The sequence below is a fragment of the Bidens hawaiensis genome, unplaced genomic scaffold, assembly GCF_021521415.1.
Source record: "Bidens hawaiensis isolate Kalapana, Puna unplaced genomic scaffold, B.hawaiensis_p1.1 tig00007139_1, whole genome shotgun sequence".
Classification (NCBI taxonomy): domain Eukaryota; kingdom Viridiplantae; phylum Streptophyta; class Magnoliopsida; order Asterales; family Asteraceae; genus Bidens; species Bidens hawaiensis.
The window spans coordinates 1,006,915-1,027,630 of record NW_027491492.1 but is presented as its reverse complement, the minus strand read 5'-3'; the positions used below and the strand labels follow the sequence as shown (position 1 = coordinate 1,027,630).

The window sequence follows — 20,716 nt, the reverse complement described above, 5'->3', positions numbered from 1 at the left end:
GGAACTAAAGTCCAAATAGATTATGAATCTTAGATTGGAGATATTTCATATTTGTATAAACGAGTTTGTGGATTGGCTTAAACGTAGATCCAACGTGTCAAAATTATCTAAACAATTTCTTGCACGTTATCATAAAAGACTGTACATTACCCCCTTATGGTTTGGTTAAGTCCCACATAGTCCCTTGAGTTTTTGTTAACAAAAATACTCACATTAATTAATATATGTGATTTTCTAGTTTTTTTTGTTATTATAAATTTATTATAGTTGGTTGCTTACTATTGTTATGGTTTAACTAATTACACTCTTACTTATATGTTCTCTTTTTTTGTTTATTCAAAATAAGAAACAAGGACACATAAATTATTAATGAAATGACACAATATTAACTACGAGACGACTAGAAACGAATGAACACCCGCTCTTTAAATTTGATAACGTCAAATCTTGAAAATTTTAAAATTTTATGTTGGGGAAATCAAATCATTCCGTTAATAAAATGTGTGAATTAATAACATCCATGTTCATGTGTTTTGAAACTAAAAATCAAAATAAAACTAATACTATAAGATTAGAGAAAATAATTTTAAGTTAAAAGGAAACTTCATACCTTACAACTCCGATAATTCAAACGGATTAAAAGCTATGTTTGCTTCACGTTAAACTTTCTTCTAGAATTTTTGCCTTTATTTAGCTATTCATATAAGAGTCTACTTATTTTTAGATCATCTTCGTACCAAACGAAATCCCCCCTAGATGAGTAATGAACCATACACTGCAAATATGAAAGAATATTGGTTTTAAATTATCTCAACTATATCTTATTGGTAAATAACACTCATAATTTCACTCTTGTCTTGTGGCAGTTCCAGCTAAAGGTACAATGATCATTATGGCCCGCGACTAACGAAGGACTAACTCCGTTAGTTGCGGGTTGCCAAAAAAACGTTTTTGGTTTTTTTCCTGGAAAACTCAACGTTTTTGTCTCATACATCTTTGTAACCTTTGATCGGACCTTTAGGTATGTTTTTTAGTAAAAGCCCCAGTTTTTTAGGTTGCCGGAACCCTAGAACCACCGTCGGAATCAGTTGGTGGCACTCAAGTGATGGTGGTTTGTTGGTTGGTGGTGAGTTAGTTGTTCCAGCAAAAAGTGTGAGTTTTCCGGCCAAAAACGTTTTTCCGACGATCTGCAACTAACTGAGTTAGTCCTCAGTTAGTTGTTGATCGTTATAAACAATGCACCTTTATTGAAACTGCCATCAAACAAGAAAGAAACTGAGACTATTATTTAGTAATACGAAATGATTAGAATTATTTAAAACCAATATCTCAGGTATAAAAGATGTTCATATAACTTCCAGAACATGACATTAATGTTTTCTAACTACTTTTACACAAGAAAACAAAACAAAACAAAACACAGGGGGGGTAACGCAACAAATACTAGAACCACAAGGGCCACACATAAAAAACATATAGCAATTGGCATTTGGCAACATTAACAACTCAGATCCTACAAGACAGATAATATAATAATAACAACAACAATAGCATTATTATTATTAATAATAATAATAATAAAAAGCTGCTAAAAATCTTCAAACAATGGCGATACAAACACACAACTTGTTATTCAATCACACTTCATCATCCCACCTTATAAATAATAATCGTTTCATCCCACTTTTAATCCCATCATTCACCAAATTCACTCTCAATTCTTCAAAATATAATATTAATATTACTTCCATTTCATCTTCTAATCAGGTACATTTTATTTCCATTAAGTCCAGTTGTTTTTCCAATCATTAAACCAAAATTTGTAGACTCAAGCCCGGCCCGGAGGGTATTCGGGCTGGCTGACGGCTCTAGTGGCGGGCCCATGATTTATTTTAATGAGGGGCGATACAGGGCTTAAACATAATTTTAAGGGGCCGATCGGGATTTTTGTGTTTAAATAACACTAATTTTTTTTAAAGGGCAGCTGGCCCACAAATATTACAAAAAGGTCCACACCGAGGCCTGTAAACGAATCGAATGAACACAAACAAGGGTATGTTCGTGTTCGTTCAATTAAGTTTATACGAATGCTTATCGGACAAATGTTTGTGTTCATGTTCGTTCGTTTAAAAAATAAACGTGTTTGTTTATTTTCGTTGATTTAAAATATAAACGTACAATTCATGAACATAAATGAACATAATTTAACAAAGATAAACAAATATATATGAACATACGTAAACGAACATAAATGAACAAGTATAAAACATATTAGGGTGATATAATTTGTAAAATATAAATAATATTTAATTCTTTTCTATTAATGCGTAAACGTGCATAAATGAACGAGCATTAACAAACGTTTACAAACATAAATGAACGAAGGAAACATGTGTTCATGTTCGTTCCTTCAGTTAAATGAACACAAACTTTTGTTCATGTTTGTTAGTTTATTAATAAAACGAACACAAAAGAACTTCCCACCGAACGTTTCACGAACATTACACTGAACGTTCTGTTCGTTTACAGGCAAATCCGCCCCTGGCCGACGCTGAGGGCCTGTTATCGAGAACGGCTATTTTTTTTAAATATACATATATATATTTACATTTAGTGACAACTGATGAGCCCATTTTGTATGTATACAAGGCCTTTTTTATGACTAGATATTTGAATTTATATATATATATAACAGTCTGTGGCACCCGAAATCTCGGAGACGACCCTGTTTGCAGTCAGATTAACACAGTTGACTTTATTGATCACAGAACAGAGAGTCAGTATTGGATAATATCAAAGAAGTGAATAAAATGACAATCGGTCCGGTAGTTCAAATTTCGGGCAGGCGGTTAATGGTTAAGGACCAAACAATATTAACCAACGTGTCGGAAAAGGTTGTAACTTCATCGGGTTCAGAATCAGGCCAGGACGGGGCTTTTATCGGTGCGGTTTTTGAGGAAGAAAGTAGTCGGCATGTGGTGTCGCTTGGGCAGCTTCACGATGTCCGGTTCATGGCTTGTTTTCGGTTTAAGTTATGGTGGATGGCCCAGAAAATGGGAGATAAAGGAAGTGAAGTACCAAATGAAACACAGTTTTTATTAATGGAAACAGTTGGAGAAAGTGAGAAGCTTTATATTGTTTTTTTTCCGTTAATTGACGGGTCGTTTCGAGCTTGTCTCCAGGGAAATAATACGGGAGACGAGGTCATGGTTTGTGTCGAGAGTGGTGATCTCGACACTAAAGGGTCTGTTTTTACGCACGTGGTTTACGTTGGTGTGGGAACAGACCCCTTTAGTACAATCACGGATGCAGTTAACAGAGTTAAACTGCATCTGAAGGCGTTCAAGCAGCGGGAAGATAAAAAGCTTCCCGGGATTGTTGATTATTTCGGGTGGTGCACGTGGGACGCGTTTTACCAAGACGTGACTCAAGAAGGGGTCGAGTCGGGGTTAAAAAGTTTAGCAGACGGTGGGACCCCCGCGAAGTTTGTGATCATCGATGACGGGTGGCAGTCCGTTGGATCGGACGATAAAAAGATTACCGAGTCCGAAGAATCGCAGCCGTTGATGAGGCTAACGGGGATTAAAGAAAACGAAAAGTTCCAAAATGAGAATGACCCGACACTCGGGATCAAGAACATAGTAAACATAGCGAAAAATACATATGATTTAAAATACGTGTACGTGTGGCACGCGATTGTCGGGTATTGGGGTGGGGTCCGCCCCGGGGCGGAGGGTATGGAGGAATACGGGTCGTTGATGAAATATCCAAACGCGTCGAAAGGGGTTATATCAAATGATCCCGTGTGGAAAACCGATATGTTGGTGACACAAGGATTGGGGTTAATGAACCCGAAAAATGTGTTCAAGTTTTATGACAATTTACACGGGTACCTGGCTGCAGCCGGTGTTGATGGAGTCAAAGTCGATGTTCAATGTATATTGGAGACGCTGGGGTCCGGGTTAGGTGGTCGGGTAGCACTAACGCAACAGTATCATCAAGCTCTTGATGCATCTATTGCTCGAAATTTTCCCGATACCGGGTGCATTGCGTGTATGAGCCATAATACAGATGCCCTTTACTGGTAAATATCAACACTTTATTTGTACATATGTAATATATATTTGAGTACTTATAGATCTTATTTTTAATTAGTTCTCAACAAACTGCGGTGGTTCGGGCTTCTGACGATTTCTACCCTCGTGATCCCGTATCGCACACGATCCATATTGCAGCCGTGGCTTATAACAGCGTGTTTCTTGGAGAGTTTATGCAGCCTGACTGGGATATGTTCCATTCGCTTCATCCTGCAGCCGAGTACCATGCATCCGCTAGGGCCATCAGTGGTGGTCCTATATACGTGAGGTAATAATATTGCGGGTTGGTTAACCGTTAACATCCCAAAAACGGGCCGAAGTCAAAACGAATAATTTATTTATTTGTATTTTTTTGGCAGTGATGCTCCAGGGAAGCATAACTTTGATCTTTTGAGGAAACTTGTGCTGCCAGATGGTTCTGTGCTTCGGGCCCGGTTACCGGGTCGGCCCACTAAGGATTGCCTGTTTGTTGACCCGACCCGTGACGGTGTTAGTTTGTTAAAAATATGGAACATGAACAAGTACACTGGAGTTATCGGTGTTTATAACTGTCAAGGGGCTGCTTGGAACGTCAACGAGCGAAAAAACACCTTTCATGAAACCCGACCCGACGCAGTAACCGGAGCCATCAACGCCCATGACGTGCACCTCATTGCTGATGCTGCAGTGGGGCCCGATTGGTCTGGTGATTGCGTGATGTACCGTCACCATACGCAAGATGTTATCGTTTTAACTCACGGTGCGAGTCTTCCAGTTTCGTTACATGTTCTTGAGCATGAAATTTTTACAGTTACACCTGTTATGGTTTTGGGCTCCGAGTTTAGTTTTGGCCCGTTAGGACTTATTGACATGTTTAATTCTGGTGGGGCGATTGATGGGCTAGAGTACACGGTTGAAGGTGGTTCGGTGATTGTGTCTATGATGGTTAAGGGGTGCGGACGGTTCGGTGCATATTCGAAGACTAAGCCCAAAAGGTGCACGGTTGGGTCAAGTGAGGTTGAGTCGGTATATGATTCAGAATCCGGGCTGGTGGTCGTAAACTTGAGTCGTATGCCCGAGGAGGACCGGTGTCATGATATTAAGATTCATTTATGAGTTATTTAGTATGATATAGAAGATTGATTGTGTTATTGAAGCGATGTAGTTGATTTCTTATTTTTGAGCTTAATACTTGTAACTGCACAACATTATTACTAGTTTAATAACGGATTCACTAAACATATAGTTACATAACAATTATTATATATACAATATACAATTATATATAAATGTATATAAATAAATTAACTAAATAAATAACAAATAATAAACAAGCCAAACATGAGCATTAAAGATGAAGCTCAAAACAAGCTCGAGTTCTCGAAACTTAAACGCGTTGAGCTTGAGTTTAGACAAGCATGAGCTGGGTTCGACTCACTTTGCGCCAAGGGGGCGCTTTTCGAAACCAAGATAACCATCATGTCAAAATAAGAGAACAAAATTATTAAGCTTGACAAATCTAAACTCTTTTCACATGTCCAGAAACACAACTAAAAACATTCATATTAACCAAAGTTACTAATAAGTTATTATTACCATACCATGCACAATATAAATTAACACAGCCTAAACAAACCAAAAGAAACCAGCAAACACCAAACTCCCACCTTAAATCGGAAACTCCATCTTCACAAGCGGGTCCACGCTCTCATTCGGTTGGAACTGCATCCAATCCTTAGCAGAGAAAAGTGCCTCAACAGTCTCAGGCCTCAAAGAGGCCCGATAACTGTCCATCTCATTCACACCCGTGTCAAAAACCGACCGGGGAGAAACAGTTGAGACAGGAATAGTCAATATATCATGAGCCATCTTCGACAGTGTCGGGTACTTAACCTTGTTCAACTTCCACCATCCCATAACATCAAACTCATGAATCCGAGGCAAAAGCGACTCTTCCAAATACTGGTCCAGTTCCGACTTCGACTGTTGACTTGTACTCTCCATAATATAAACATCAAAATCCGTTAGCCCGAGCCCAAGCCCGTTACTTACCCCACCCGAACCCGAACCGTCTGCTTTTGGTTCACTCGCACCACCGTTCACATGTTCAACAAAAGCAGGTGTAAGTGGCAACGGAAGCGCCACATATTCCAGAAAAAGCTCATGAACACCTTCATCCACAACTTTAATATAACTTGCAGCTTCATCCCCATAAATCTTTGTAAAACTAAAATCAACCAACTTCATTTTAAACCGCGGGTCCATAACGACCGCAATCGCTAAAACCAAACAACTGTTTTTCCAATATTTATCAAAACTTTCCAGCATCGGTTTCGTCAAGGCCTTAATTTCATTATCTTCACTTGTGGATGCACGCGATAGCTCTAACTGAAGCTTCCACGCTTCGTGAAAAAACGTATTAGCGGTCGGAACACTTGCAGATGTCAGCAGACTCGCGGTATTATAAAGCAGCTTCAGATACGTGCAAAGATTCTCTATAACTTTCCATTCTTTAACACTTAACGCTTCATTGTAATCAGGATCTAAAGTATCTAAACAAGAAAACACTTCTTTCAACTCTAAAGCTGCTAACAACATTTCATAAGTCGTGTTCCATTGTGTTTGATCATCGAGTACTAACGTTTTAGCACTCATTACTTGAAGCTGTTGCTTTAACGCAAGAAATTTCTCCTCCACCGATTCAGATGTTTTCACATACTTCACACAGTCTCTGATCTTTTTAACCGTTTCTTGAACCGCATTTAACGCCTCTTGTGCAATACCTGTTAAAGATCTAGCAAAACAACTTGTAAGCAGTAACTGACCATTAAGGATGCTCGGGCTCTTCTCGGAAAGCAAATTTCTAAGACTGGTAAGCCCGCTCTCACTAACCGGCTGGTTTATAATAAGTGTGAATAACTTTCCCTCCAGATTCCAATCCGACAAACAATCGGATACAGCGTGGCTGAAAGCAGAATCAGACTCGGGATACGGTTCCATCACGACGTTTAATAACTTTTTGTGTAGTTTCCAGTCACTGTCAATGAATTGGCCCGTTACAAAAACGTACCCCGTTGTGTGGTGTGAGTTCCAGAGGTCTAGACTTAAACAAACCCGACCCGGCATTGATTCAATCAGTTTGTGAATGGTTTGTTTTTCTCTAAGATAAGTTGCTACACAGTCGCCTTGGACCGTGTTAAAGTTAACCATGTTGAAATTGGGCTGCAAGTTATGCACAAATGCCGTGAACCCGGCGTGTTCAACCATGTGAAGTGGGTAGTCGTGAAGTATGATCATTCGAGCCATTTCTTGGCGACACGAGTCGGGGTTAAACACAGAGTAACTGACAGTCGGGCTTTTGTACCGTCTTTTGGGAGTAGTGCCATTGGTGGGGCCCTTTTTGGGGGTTACCGTGTCGTTGTTGCGAAGAACAACAGCACAACCGCCTTTAGCAATGTGGCGCTTTAAATGACTCGTTCCTGCAACTTTGGAACCCGTGCTGTATGCAAATGACTGATTGCACTGTTTACAACACGCTCTTCTAACTCTCTCACCGACATTCTCGATCGTGAAATATTCCCACACGATCGATTTCTTCTTTCTGCGTTTCAAAGGTTGCGCGTCTACTTCAACGTCTACGTCTACATCATTCATTTGTGTGTCCAAATACTCCGGCTGCATATCTATGCTAACCAATGCATTACTTTCAGTTGGATCAGTCTCCATGTGTCACTAACAAGATCACCTGGTTCATAAGTACAAATAAATTTAAAAGATTATAACTTTGTAAGTTTATAACACATTTAACAAATCAATAAAAAAACCTAATAATCAAAAGTCTGTAGATTCACAAATTTACAAGTCACTGACCGTAACCATAACCAAATGGTCGGTTAATCATATTTATCTAACCTAACTGATTGGTTTTGTTGGTTACGGTTAATTTTTTCGGTTTGTGGTCCGGTTTCGCTCACTCCCAGCTTGTGATCTTAAAATTCAATTAGACAAAACATTATCGTAACCATAACCAACTGGTCGGTTAATCATATTCACTTAACCATAACCGATTGGTTGTGCCGGTTAGGTTATTTTTTTCGGTTAAAGGTTTGATTATTTAGTTGTGGGTCAGTTACACTCACTCCTATGAGCCAGCTTGTGATTGTGATCTTAATATTCAATTAAACAAAAAAATCATCGTAACAATATCCAAATAGTTGGTTAATCATATTCATTTAACCATAACCAATCAACTTTCTCGGTTATGGTTAGATTTTTCGGTTAAAGGTTCAGTTTTTAGTTGCAGGTCGGTTATGCTCACTCCTTAGTCAGCTTGTAATCTTAATACTCCTAGCCAAAAAATTATCGTAACCAGAACCGAATGATTGGTTAACTTAATCATATTCACTTAACCATAACTGATCGGTTTTGTCGGTTATGGTTAATTTTTTCGGTTAAAGATTCGACTTTTAGATGCGTATTCACTTAACCGTAACCAATCGGTTTTGTCGGTTAAGGTTAACTTTTTTCAGTTAACCATTCGATTTTCAGTTGCAGTTCGGTTTTGTTCACTCATACAAGTCAGCTTGTGATCTTAATACTCAATTAAACAAAAAATTATCGTAACCATAACCAAATATTCGCTTAATCATATTCGCTTAACCATAATCAATTGCTTTCGACAGTAACGGTTAATATTTTCAATGAAAGTTTCAATTTTTATTCGCAGTCCGGTTTCGCTCACTCCTACGAGTCAGCTTTAGACCAAAAGTTATCATAACCATTACCGAATAGTCGGTTAATCATATTCACTTAATCATAATCGATCAGTTACGTAAATTCATTCCAAGTTTCCGATTAAAGTTCTGTTTTTTCTCATCCCTATGAGTCACCTTACGATCTTAAAACTCAATCAATTAAAAAAACAATCAATTTAACCAGATCTAGGGTTTCATCATCAGAATCGTCCAAATTGGGGATCGAAAACAAATCGTCAAAATTGACGAAGACCCAACAAGAGTTACAATCAATAAACAATAATCAACACTCCCACAATTCAATTACATAACTTAATCAAGTCAATTGAAACGAAAGACGAATCACAAAATTCCAATTAGGGTTAGGGTTTCTAATATTAATAATAAGAAATAATAATAATAATTTATTAAGTATATATACCGTAAGAAAGAGCTGAAGGTGATGAAGCCTGTAACCGTGATCCAGAAAGAAGCGAGCTTGGTTGGAGAAGGCGGATCGGACTGGGCTTGAAACTGGACTATTGGAATGAATAATAATTATTATAAGGAGAAAACGATGAGATCCAATAAATTTGTATATGTAGGTAGCGTGTGTAATAGGCGGAGGCAGCCCACCACTTGTTTTATTATTATTAGGGTTGGGTACTTGGGTTTAGTTGGGGTTGGTCCCTACTTGCTCAAATTTGTGAAAGAAAAATATTTTACTTGTCTTATCTTTTACCTAGGGTTGTAATCGAGTCGAGCCAGGTAGGGATGATCGTTTTTTATATCGGTACCGATTGATATCAATATCGGTACCAAGTTTTGAGTTATTTGGTACAGGTACGGTAACGGTACCAAATATTTCAAATTTGAGGATCGGGATTTTTCGGTACATCCCAAGCTCACCACTAAGTCAGGGTGAGCTCGGGCTCGAACTTTAACTTAAGTGAGCTAGCTTAAGTTTGGCTTGTTTACTTTTTTTCATTGTTTTTAAAAAAATATTTATTTGTTTGTTTTTATATAGATATTGATATATAAAAGACAAAAATATGATTTTAACTTTTTTTTATATAAAGTCTATAAAATGGAGAATTTAGAACATTATTGTTTTTATTATTAATTTTTTATAATGTTTTGAAGATCGAGTGGTATAATATATGTGTTATTTTTGTTTTTTCTTATTATGATATGCTATTATTATTATTATTATTATTATTATTATTATTATTATTATTATTATTATTATCATTACATGTATTAAAATTTAGAGTTTAATCTAAACGAGCCAATGAGCCGAGCAAAGACTGAACCACGAGCCGAGTCAAGCTAGCTCGTTTAGATTCAACTTTTTAGAGTTTTTATCAAGCGAGCTTCGACCAAACCACAAACTTTTTGAAGAGCCCTGTCTCCACCAACAACTTCAAAGTTGAAACCACATCTTGTGTCTTTTGTTTATATATAACTACTTTTTCTCTTAGTTTATTTAATTTCTACAAAGTATGTTCCAATTTAATATCACAATTGGATAGAGAATTTCACGGGTTTGACACGTATAGGACTCGTTTAACCTGAATATCGTTATTTTTTTCATTTTTGCATATTAATTTTATTTTTATTTTACTTTTTAAATTGGTATAAAATACACATAAAAAGTGTTCAAGAAAACCAATCTGTTGATCGGGTCAACCAACGAGCCTATCAGCACGAACATAAGTTGTTTGGCTACATATGTTCGCAGGTATGACTTGAAACTGACTCAAACTGTTTATATTGAACCCAAAAGTTTTATATTTTTGTATTGTTCATAAATTAACACCCCTAGTATTCTAAGTATCTTCTAATTTAAAAAAAAAGGCTAAAAATCAGTATTTTTCAAAGGCTCATAAACTCCTTTAATACAAGGATATGGTTAAATTATGGCTACTTGTTGCACCCACAATTATAAGAATGTAATGAGTTATATTGTGGAAATAGGTCCCAACCTTTTAATAACCAACCACGTGAAAATATAATTCAAACTTTGTAAATACAAGAAAAATATATGTAACATTGTAAATAAATACATATACAAAATTTATATAATATTTTAAGTAAACTGTGATTTTCATCCCTGTTGTTTGTCTAAATCTACGGTTTTAGTCCAATAGTTTCAAATTTGCAATTTTTGTCTATGTGGTTTCATTTCACATGCAATTAAACCCGACATCACAAACCCTGTTAAGCCTTGTCATTAAACCCATCGACGTGCCCCTCATGTGAGGGGCGGATTTATCTTTTTTTCTCCCCAAATAATCCCCAGTCATAATTCTCCCTTCACGTAAGGGGTTGGGGCGTATTTGGAAGAAAACAAAATTGCCCCTAACGTAAGGGCACACTGATGAGTTTAACTACTAGACTTAACGGGGTTATTGGGTCGGGTTTAATTGCAAGTGAAATGAAACCACATGGACGAAAATCATAAATTTAAAACTATTAAACTAAAACTGCATATTTAGACAAACCACATGAACGAAAACCACAGTTTACCCTATTATAAAACCTACACATATATAGGCTACGTGTAGGAAGTTTATCATGTGTAATGTGTTGGTAAATTTCCTGCAAAGGTAAACATTTAAAAAAACATGAACAAATTAGTTAAATGGTTTACATGCACAATTACAAATACACATAGGCATTTCATGTAAGAATTTTAAAACTTTTAATAAATATTAACTAATTATAGAGAAAAACAAACGATATATTTAAATTTATTCATTTTATATTCTTGCAATAATTTAGTTTTTTTTTTAGCAAAACTTCCACACTCACTCTTTCTTGTCATTCCAACACCAAAAAGTAATTGGTGTCCAATCTCATTTCTCCATCCTTCCATCTTTATCTTTGTGGCCAAAAAAATTATATCAAGATGTTGGACCCTATATGCTCATGATCCATAGTTTTAAACCTAGCTTTTTGACTATACTTATTGCATAAAAGCATAACAAAAAGAAAACAATTTGAGACTAAAAAGGGAAAATACATATCTTGACCGGGGTCATCTATCTTGCATGGGAAATCCATAAGATTCAATAAATAAATATAATACACATAAAATAAAACTATTAAAAAAACCATCTTTTTGACAATATGGGTGATTGAACCAAAAGTGACTTCCAAAACTTTGAACTTATCACTTATGTTTAACTTTAATCCAACATTATAACTAAAGATATGGAGTTTGTACCCCTCTTGAGTTAAAGCATACACATTATATATAACAATATGTTGTATGATTCCATAAAGATTTTCTTGATCCCTACAAAACAATATAAATTAAGAATTGAAAACTTAACCTTATTTTTCCTTTCAATTATAGAGAATAAACTAAATATTTGTTTAATTTATTTGTAATTTTACATATCTATGAAGACCGATTTTTGAACAGTGTACACATAATTTCATTGAAGACGATTTTTTTAAACCAAAATCTAAGCATTCCATCCCAGTTCCCATGCACTAATAGAAAATAGACCTTTATCGACATATAATGATACATGTTATGTTCTTGTTAACAAAGATCAAGTAATTCATGTTCTGGATTTTAATTAAAAGTTATAGTTGTAGTGGATGGTCCTTTTGATTCGTACCTGTAAGAAAAGTGATGATCCCAGAAATAAATTTTTTTTTTTTTAAAAGATTTGATCTTTTAGGCAAAACAAATTTCACCAAGGCAAAATATAACGTACAGTTCCTTTTGACATTTTGGTGCCTTTTTTAAACAATACATGGTGAAAACACTTACCACACCACGTACAATTTCACTTTTTAATAAATTTTAACATGAACGAAGATCAAAATCCAATTGTCCATTCAAAAAACTAGTTCTTTTTATGTCAGAAAATTAATTAAAATTAACCACATTTGAGGATAATAATTTGGCAAATATGCATTGGATGTATATATGTAAGAGCTTATGCTAAAAAATAATTAAAGTAAGGCCCCGTTTGTTTGTTTTTTAGAGATTTAAGTCTGAATCTGAATACCACATCTGAATGTTAAGAGGTGGTTCAAATGTCTGAAATCTGAATCATTAAGAGGTGGAGGCTAGAGACGAACCTCTAGTAGTCGGAGATGGAGCCTAGTCTCCGGGTTAGAAGTTAATGGAGGCCGGAGACAAACGTATGTTTTTTTTGGGTTAAGAGGTTTTCAGACCCACTAAAAGCTCTTACTGGTTCAGATGCTATTAAGACGCTGAACCTCTTAATGCCAGAAAAAAAACAAACAGCCCACGTCTGATTACGTCTGACCGAATCAGACGTTTTCCTCTATTCAGAGAAAATAGGCAAAAACAAACATGGCCTAAAACTGTTGTACATGAATGAATGAATTGTGTACAACTTTTTCATACCGAACACGTATAAAAAAAAACAAATTAACGTGTATCAAGTATATATAAATCATGCTATAGCATATGCATTAGCAGGGTCTTGAGAGGGAGTGATGACTGATGAGACAAATTAACTTTACATATATCATGACAAAAAAGCTGCTCCCACCGAATTCACGTGTATGGCGTTACCAGGGCCAACTTAGAACTTGCCGAGCCTGGACCAACTAGCTTGGTTGTGTACTGATTGGCTCGTCCGGTCTAGAACCAGCCAACGCCACACCCACCGGTAAGGGGGAAGTTTTATTTTTTATTTGTGCAACCTAATATTATTAATTAATTTTCTTAACAAGTAATTAACCCTTATAATCACTTCACTCTCTTGGTCGACTTCAAGTATGCAATTTGTTTTCATCCTTATTTCTTTCTCAATACTTTGTAATAGTTTGTATGTTTTCTTGATCAAGTATGTGGACCAATCGATCAACACTTTATTTTGAAATGGATAAAAATATATACTTTTTAAAACCTCAATTATTTATCTTTTTAGATCTGAAGAACTCGTTAGTTTATCATTGTCACACTCACATACCTATTAAACACACAATACACAAATAAAGAATTCACTCTATATGATGTTTAATACATCAACTTACAAAACATTATTGTATTTATTTAAATGTTTACTCCCTTTAGCGTCTACATGGGCGTAGGCAGGTTTTGAAGATGGATTTGGCCGAACCCGTACAAATTTTTTTTAGTGTTATATATTCATGTATTTTGACATAGAATCCGTAGAAATTTCAACATTGAACCCCTAAAAAACCCAAACCCAGGTGATAGACAAACGATCATTCGTCCATTGAAATTTTCCGAACCTATAGAAAATAATTCTTGACTATGCCACTGACCGTCTAATATAAGTATGTATAACATAATATATAGATGAATAATGGATCATATGTTCTTAATTAAAGAAGTATTGTACTTGTAAGTTTGGGTTAATAAAGTACCTAATTAATGACGCTATAAATCAATAAACAAATTTAACTAATACACTTTAAGAACACATGAACAAGAGAGACATAGGTGAGATACATACCATGCAAAACAAGATCAGATCTGTTGTCAGTTGTTGTGGATTGATTCTCTCTCTATCTTCCCACAGCTTTATTGAACTGCAAAGATTCATGAAGCCAAAAACACAAAGACAGATCCCATAGATCAAGATTGAATATTCATGCAGTTCAAGAAAGCTGTGGAAGAACAGAAGGAGCATCATTTTTCAAGATTCTTGTAACCCTAATCAGGCTTCTTGAGATCACACAGTTTGTGTTTATGTGTGTGTGTGTGTGTGTGGTCTCATGTGAAACATAGAAGGGCTGTTGAGGTGAAGTGAAGTGGAGAGAAAGAGGTAGTATATATATACATATATAAGGGAATTAGGTTATTATTTTTTACTACCAATCCCAAGAAGAATATTGGGTACAACACAACTCTGATCTGATCATACCCCACCTTCTTTCCAAGTTTCCAACCTCCTCTCAATTATTTTTCATGTGTACTAGTTTATTTTTTAAAAAAATTAATAGAATATTTCCATGTCAAAGTAATTGTAATGTTTTTGATTTATGATTTTTCAGAAAATAATGGTTATGTTGTTCATAAAAAATATATATCAAGCGTTTGTTATAAAGTTGAAGAGGTAGGTCCCAGCAGAGCCCAGTTGGACCCGCAAGACTCACCTTGAAGAGGGACGTCTGCGCAAGGACCAACTGGTTCCGCAGGACCCACCATGCTCAGAGATGAAGACCTTACGCGCAGTACGCCAGCTGTTCCCGCAGGGAAAGCCTCCCAATGGTGAAGTACCCCGCCTGTTCCCGCAGCTGCGGATACAAGCCATCAGGGAAGGCTACCCGCACTAATAGCAAGGCTACACGCACAAGGCACTAACTCTCAATAATTCAGTGTCACCTGAAGGAATGAGCAAGGCGGGAATACTCCCGCCCAAATGAGCCAGTCCGTATGCTTCTGGAAGATCTTTTGTACTACACCTGCCAAGGTATGGACAAAATAGACAAGATCTGACCAAAGCAGCCCATGAACCAATCACAGGGTGACAGCTCACCGACAACAGTACGAGGAGGAGCATGCTCTAGTACTGTTTCACTATTAGCCGCTGCCTACTCACCAACCCCTGTCGTGGCACGCACATAGCCTGCAGTTGGTGGAAAGGGAACAGTACACAGCCGGCCTTGTCACTATCAGCCGCTGCCTACCCACCAACCAGCATGGCACGTGCGTAGCCCATAGTTGGTAGAACAGGAATATTATACAGCTGGTTGTACCTGCTTGGAAACCTACCTTCGGCTATAAATACTCCAACACCTTGGAACGGTATCATCATCTTGTATCTTACCTTCACTAGCTATTTCTCTCAATATACACTTATATTCAGAGCAATCTAGTCTGATTCTCACGCCGCAGAGTGGTCACAAGGAGGAACCCCCCCTTCTCAGTGACGAGCTCACGGTGTCTGTTTTGCAGGTCATCTGAAGAACATCCTTCTTTGCCGGACCTAACCCTCGTGGGAAACATAACCCCCAGATTATCCATAATCTACTCGGGGTCACCTAGTGTTTCTTCATTGGCGCCATCCGTGCATAAAAGCTAGAACTACTTTTTCAGTTTTTTCAAAACCTCTGAAAAGATGGTTAACGATACTCCGGTCCCAAGGCCAGTGAGTGACCAAGAAACCCCGGTAATCACAACCCCAGCTACTGGGGGAACACCGGCGGTCACACAAATTTTACGAACACTACCCCGGGTACCCAAGCCGGGGCAAGTGCAGTAAACAATCTTTCACTGGGATTCACCGATGCCCAGTTGGAGAAACAGACGAGGCTCCCCCGTCAAACACTCGATCAAGTTAAAGCGTGGGCCGAAGCACGTCAAAAGGAATTCCAAGCTGAGTTGGATGAACGCTTGCGTTCACTCCAGCAGGCTGACGAATTCGGAAGCACTCGACAACAGCTCAACATGAACAGTGAGTGCGAATACTCGGATGATGATCGGGAGGAATCCGACACCGACGCGAACCCTCGCCATAGGGCGAAAGGGAAGCGTAAGGAAACAGACTTCCAACCAAGAAGGAATTTCGGAGAAACCTTCAAACCAAGGAACGCGGGGGGAAACCCACGCGACTTCTCCAAAACCTTTAGACCAACTGCTGCAAATGCGGGAACATCCAAGTTTGCAAGGGACATTGCGGAAGCAATCGCTCCAAGAAGTGCCAAACAGATGTCCAACATCGGCACTTATGATGGTCTATCCGACCCAGATGATCACTTGAACAGATTCATAGCGGGGGCAACCGTCAGTAACTGGACGGAACCCACGTGGTGTTATATGTTCCAGATGACGCTGGTTGGAGCGGCCAGGGCGTGGTTTGATCGTTTACCGGTCCACCACATATATGATTGGGCGGACTTTCAACACAAGTTCAGCCAACACTTCAATCAACAGAGGAAATATACTGAAGAGCAGTGGACGATCCTCAACTGCGTGAGAGAGGAAGATGAATCTTTACTAGACTTCATCACTCGCTTCAACTCCAAAAAGCTGAGTCTGGGCAACATAAGTGAAGATCTTGTTCGCGCCGCTTTCATCCAGGGCGCCGAATACCCAGAGCTTATCCTCACGTTGACGGGTAAGGACGGCATGCCATCCACATGGGATGCCATCATGACGGCGGCCAAGCGCTTTGCCGAGACGGAGAAGCAACTGGGTAGGGATCTTCCCCAGAGTACACACCTCTACACGCAGAGGACCAGAGAAAACAATGTTCGGATCGCCCGGCAGAACAAAAAGAGGAAGCTAGGTATTTGGCAGTCAAGGGTAAACTTTGACACCTCATCCAGCTCTCGCCCTCTTGTTGGCGGAAGGGATAACACGCACCCTTCAAGCCGAAAACACCGGTGGACGCCACTCACCAAAAGCGTCACGGAGATATTTGCCACCGAAAAACTCCCATGGCCAAAAGCTCCAATGATCCGGCAGCGACCTAATGCGGATCAGAGCAAATCCTGTGACTTCCACGGGACAAAGGGTCACAATACAGAGGAGTGTACATCCTTGAAGGATATTGTTGAAACATTCGTCAAGGATGGAAGACTTGCACACCTTGTGGCATCAATCAAGAATGGAGGAAGGAATGATAACCGGTATAAAGGCAACGGACGAAAGCCCGTTGACATCAGCATCCACATGGTTCATGGCAACATCAGAGGAAGAAAAAGACGAACGACAGAACCATGCGAATGGAAGGAAGCTGAGGTGCGCTTCCCGCGAGTGCCAGGAGGACCCAGCAAAGAAGGCCCTATCGTCATCAAAAGCCAGCTGGGGCATTACATAACTTCCCGCACTCTTGCTGACAACGACGCCTCGTCAACGGTTATGTACAGGCAGTTCTTCGACAAGCTAGACGACGAAGACAAAGAACGCCTGGAAACGGTTTACGCCTCAATGGAAGGGTTCGACGGCAGCACAAACACCCCCCTGGGTATCCTATCTTTCCCCGTCATTCTCACAGACGGGAAATACTCCCGCACAGAAGACGTGGACTTCGTCGTGATGAGGAAGCCACACCACACATACGACATTCTCTTCGGGAGAGACGGGATGGCAAGATTCAACGCCGTGGTATCTTCAGTCCACGACATGATGGGATGGCCAACTGCTGAGGGTGTAGCGATGATCACCGGTATCCCCCAGGTATGCATCGCATCTGTCTCATCTAAACCCAAACCAAAGATGGCTAAACCAACCATCACCGAACCAGAAAAATGGGCCCTCAATGGCAAATACCCTGACCAGGCTGTTACCATTGGCCCAACAATCACTGATCCTACGCGCACCTTACTCAAACGCTTACTACAGAGAAACGCTGACATCTTCGCGTGGACACCAGCTGACATGACTGGTGTACCTCGAAGTAAAGCAGAGCATAAGCTCAAGTGTGACCCGGTTTTTACGCCAGTCATACAAAAGCGCAGAGTAATGGGGGCGGAACAGGCTAACGCGTGTAGAACCCAAGTCAAGGAACTCCTTGACGCGGGCATCGTACGCGTTAGTAGATATCAAACATGGGTTGCAAATCCCGTTATGGTACCGAAGGCTAACAAACAATGGCGCATATGCATAGATTTCAAAGATTTAAACAAAGCATGCCCCAAAGATTGTTACCCGTTACCCGAAATTGACCTCAAAGTGGATTCATTAGCACCGTTTCGCCTTAAATGCTTCCTTGACGCATATAAGGGGTACCATCAAATCCACATGGCTGTAGATGATCAGGACAAAACCGCATTTCGGACGCCCGATGGCACATTTTGTTATCAAATGATGCCATTCGGACTTAAGAATGCAGGGTCCACATACCAACGCCTGATGGACAAAGAGTTTCATGCCCAAATTGGGAGAAACTTGGAAGTCTACATGGATGATTTGGTCATCAAAAGCCCTGAGCCAGAAGCGATGTTGAAAGACATCGAAGAAACTTTCAACACGCTCAGAAAGATAAACATGAAGCTCAACCCGAGCAAGTGTTCCTTTGGGATGGAAGAAGGGAAGTTCTTGGGAGTCATTGTTACTAAAGATGGCTTCAGAGCGAACCCTGAAAAGGTCGAAGCCATTATCAAAATGGAATCACCTACTACCATCAAGCAAGCCCAGACACTGAATGGACGCCTAGTCGCACTTAACCGCTTTTTGTCAAACCATGCGGATAGGTCGTTCCCATTCGTGTCAACATTGAGAAACTGTTTAAAGAAAACGCACTTCCGCTGGACACCAGAAGCGGAAGCAGCTTTTCAGGAAATTCGGTCACGCTTGATCGAACTCCCAACGCTCACAGCACCAGAAGCGGGGGAGGAATTAATCATATATCTTTCTGCCACAGATAGAGCAACCGGGGCAGTCCTGCTAGTAGAGCGAAAAGGTATCCAGATGCCTATTTACTATGTTAGCCGTGACCTAACAGACGTAGAAACCCGGTACTCCACCCTGGAAAAACTAGTCTTAGCACTTGTACAGGCTTCACGCAGGCTAAGACGATATTTCCAAGGTCACCCAATCACCATTCTCACCAACTTCAAACTTGTAAACGTTCAAGGCAAACCCGAGTTATCGGGACGTCTAGCTAAATGGGCAATTGAGTTGGGGGAATATGCGATAAAGTACAAGCCAAGACCAGCCATAAAAGGCCAGGTCCTGGCCGACTTTATTGCAGAAGTCCCCGCTTCGCGGGAGAAAGAGTGCCAGGAGGAGGCTCAACCCTCCCCAGCACAGGACATCAATGATGTCTGGCGACTCTACACTGATGGAGCAGCCAGCAACGAGGGTTCAGGCGCAGGGTTGAAACTAACCAACCCAGCAGGCCAAGAATACATTTACGCTATTCGACTGGATTTTCCAAGTACGAATAACGAAGCCGAGTATGAAGCATTCTTGGCCGGGCTGAGAATTGCGCGTAAAATGGGAGTGAAAAACTTGGAAGCCCACGTGGATTCCATGTTAGTAGCCAACCAAATAAACGGAACGTACACGGCCGTGAACGACACAATGGCCCTGTACCTCGCACAAGCAAAAACCCTTATGCGCGATTTTAATGATTGTAAAGTCATACACGTCAAGCGTAGCGAAAACAAATCTGCGGATGCGTTAAGCAAGCTTGCATCATTAGCCTTCACCCATTTGGGAAAGGACATCCGCATTGAACTCCTTGAAGCACCATCAGTCCCGCACAAGGAAATTTGTGTCATCCAAACCGGCACAGAAACGTGGATGACACCGATAATAAATTACCTTGCAGCGGGTATACTACTAGAGTCAAAAACACAGGCAAGAAAAATACGTTGTAAAGCATTAAACTATCAACTCATCGATGACATCCTTTACAGACGTAACTTTCTTGGCCCACTCTTAAGATGCGTGGACAACCAAGATGCTGACTACCTCCTAAGGGAAGTACACGAAGGCATCTGTGGAGTACACGCAGGTCCACGCGCTGTTGTAGCTAAGCTAAACAACGCGGGATACTTTTGGCCGGGGATGCATACGGATGCGCTGGCTTACATCAGAAAGTGTAGGTCTTGCCAGCTCTACGCACCCAACACGCATCGCCCGAAGAATGAACTTGTTCCAGTCACCTCTTCATAGCCATTTCAGAAGTGGGCCATCGATGTGACAGGCCCATTTCCTACAGCAGCAGGAAACGTTCAGTTCCTAGTGGTAGCCATCGACTACTTCACCAAGTGGATAGAAGCAAAACCCTTAGCCCAAACAACCGCAAAACATATTAAAAAAATTATTTGGGAATTTATTATTTGTCGTTTTGGACTTCCACGGACTTTGGTGAGTGATAACGGCACCAACTTTGCTGACAAGAAGCTACAAAAATGGCTGGAAGAACTTCAAATCACTCACACCTTTAACTCAGTGGCACACCCGCAAGGTAACGGTGAGGTGGAAAGAGC

The 20,716-nt window shown here is 39.6% G+C and overlaps 1 protein-coding gene and 1 pseudogene across 4 annotated transcripts; one reads left to right on the top strand and one right to left on the bottom strand.

Moving 5' to 3' along the window:
- Positions 1-1,570: 1,570 nt before the first annotated feature.
- On the top strand, positions 1,571-5,246 carry LOC143634698 (putative galactinol--sucrose galactosyltransferase 6). 2 transcript variants are annotated; one of them, XM_077102719.1, is made up of 4 exons: positions 1,571-1,767; positions 2,769-4,084; positions 4,156-4,365; positions 4,457-5,246. In XM_077102719.1, exons 1-4 carry the CDS (start codon positions 1,606-1,608, stop codon positions 5,190-5,192), a joined length of 2,424 nt encoding a protein of 807 aa, XP_076958834.1. In that variant the 5' UTR covers positions 1,571-1,605; the 3' UTR covers positions 5,193-5,246. The 2 variants fall into 2 exon arrangements, with proteins under 2 accessions (XP_076958834.1, XP_076958835.1); XM_077102720.1 differs by having other exon boundaries at positions 1,615-1,767; positions 2,696-4,084.
- Positions 5,247-5,641: 395 nt separating this feature from the next.
- On the bottom strand, positions 5,642-9,361 carry LOC143634697 (zinc finger BED domain-containing protein DAYSLEEPER pseudogene; annotated as a pseudogene). Of its 2 annotated transcripts, none has more exons than XR_013153904.1 (2): positions 9,252-9,361; positions 5,642-7,821 (listed from the first exon to the last, which is right to left on the bottom strand). The product of XR_013153904.1 is annotated as a zinc finger BED domain-containing protein DAYSLEEPER pseudogene, transcript variant X1 (transcript). The 2 variants fall into 2 exon arrangements; XR_013153905.1 differs by lacking the exon at positions 9,252-9,361 and adding an exon at positions 8,014-8,330 and having other exon boundaries at positions 5,642-7,915.
- Positions 9,362-20,716: the final 11,355 nt, after the last annotated feature.

What these genes read in the sequence shown, in the direction of transcription:
- LOC143634698 (XM_077102719.1), top strand. Translation starts at nt 1,606, where the DNA reads ATGGCGATACAAACACACAACTTGTTATTCAATCACACTTCATCATCC. An exon ending in CCATTTCATCTTCTAATCAG is followed by an intron (nt 1,768 to 2,768) that starts GTACATTTTATT and finishes TATTGATCACAG; the next exon opens with AACAGAGAGTCAGTATTGGA. An exon ending in GGTGGTCCTATATACGTGAG is followed by an intron (nt 4,366 to 4,456) that starts GTAATAATATTG and finishes TTTTTTTGGCAG; the next exon opens with TGATGCTCCAGGGAAGCATA.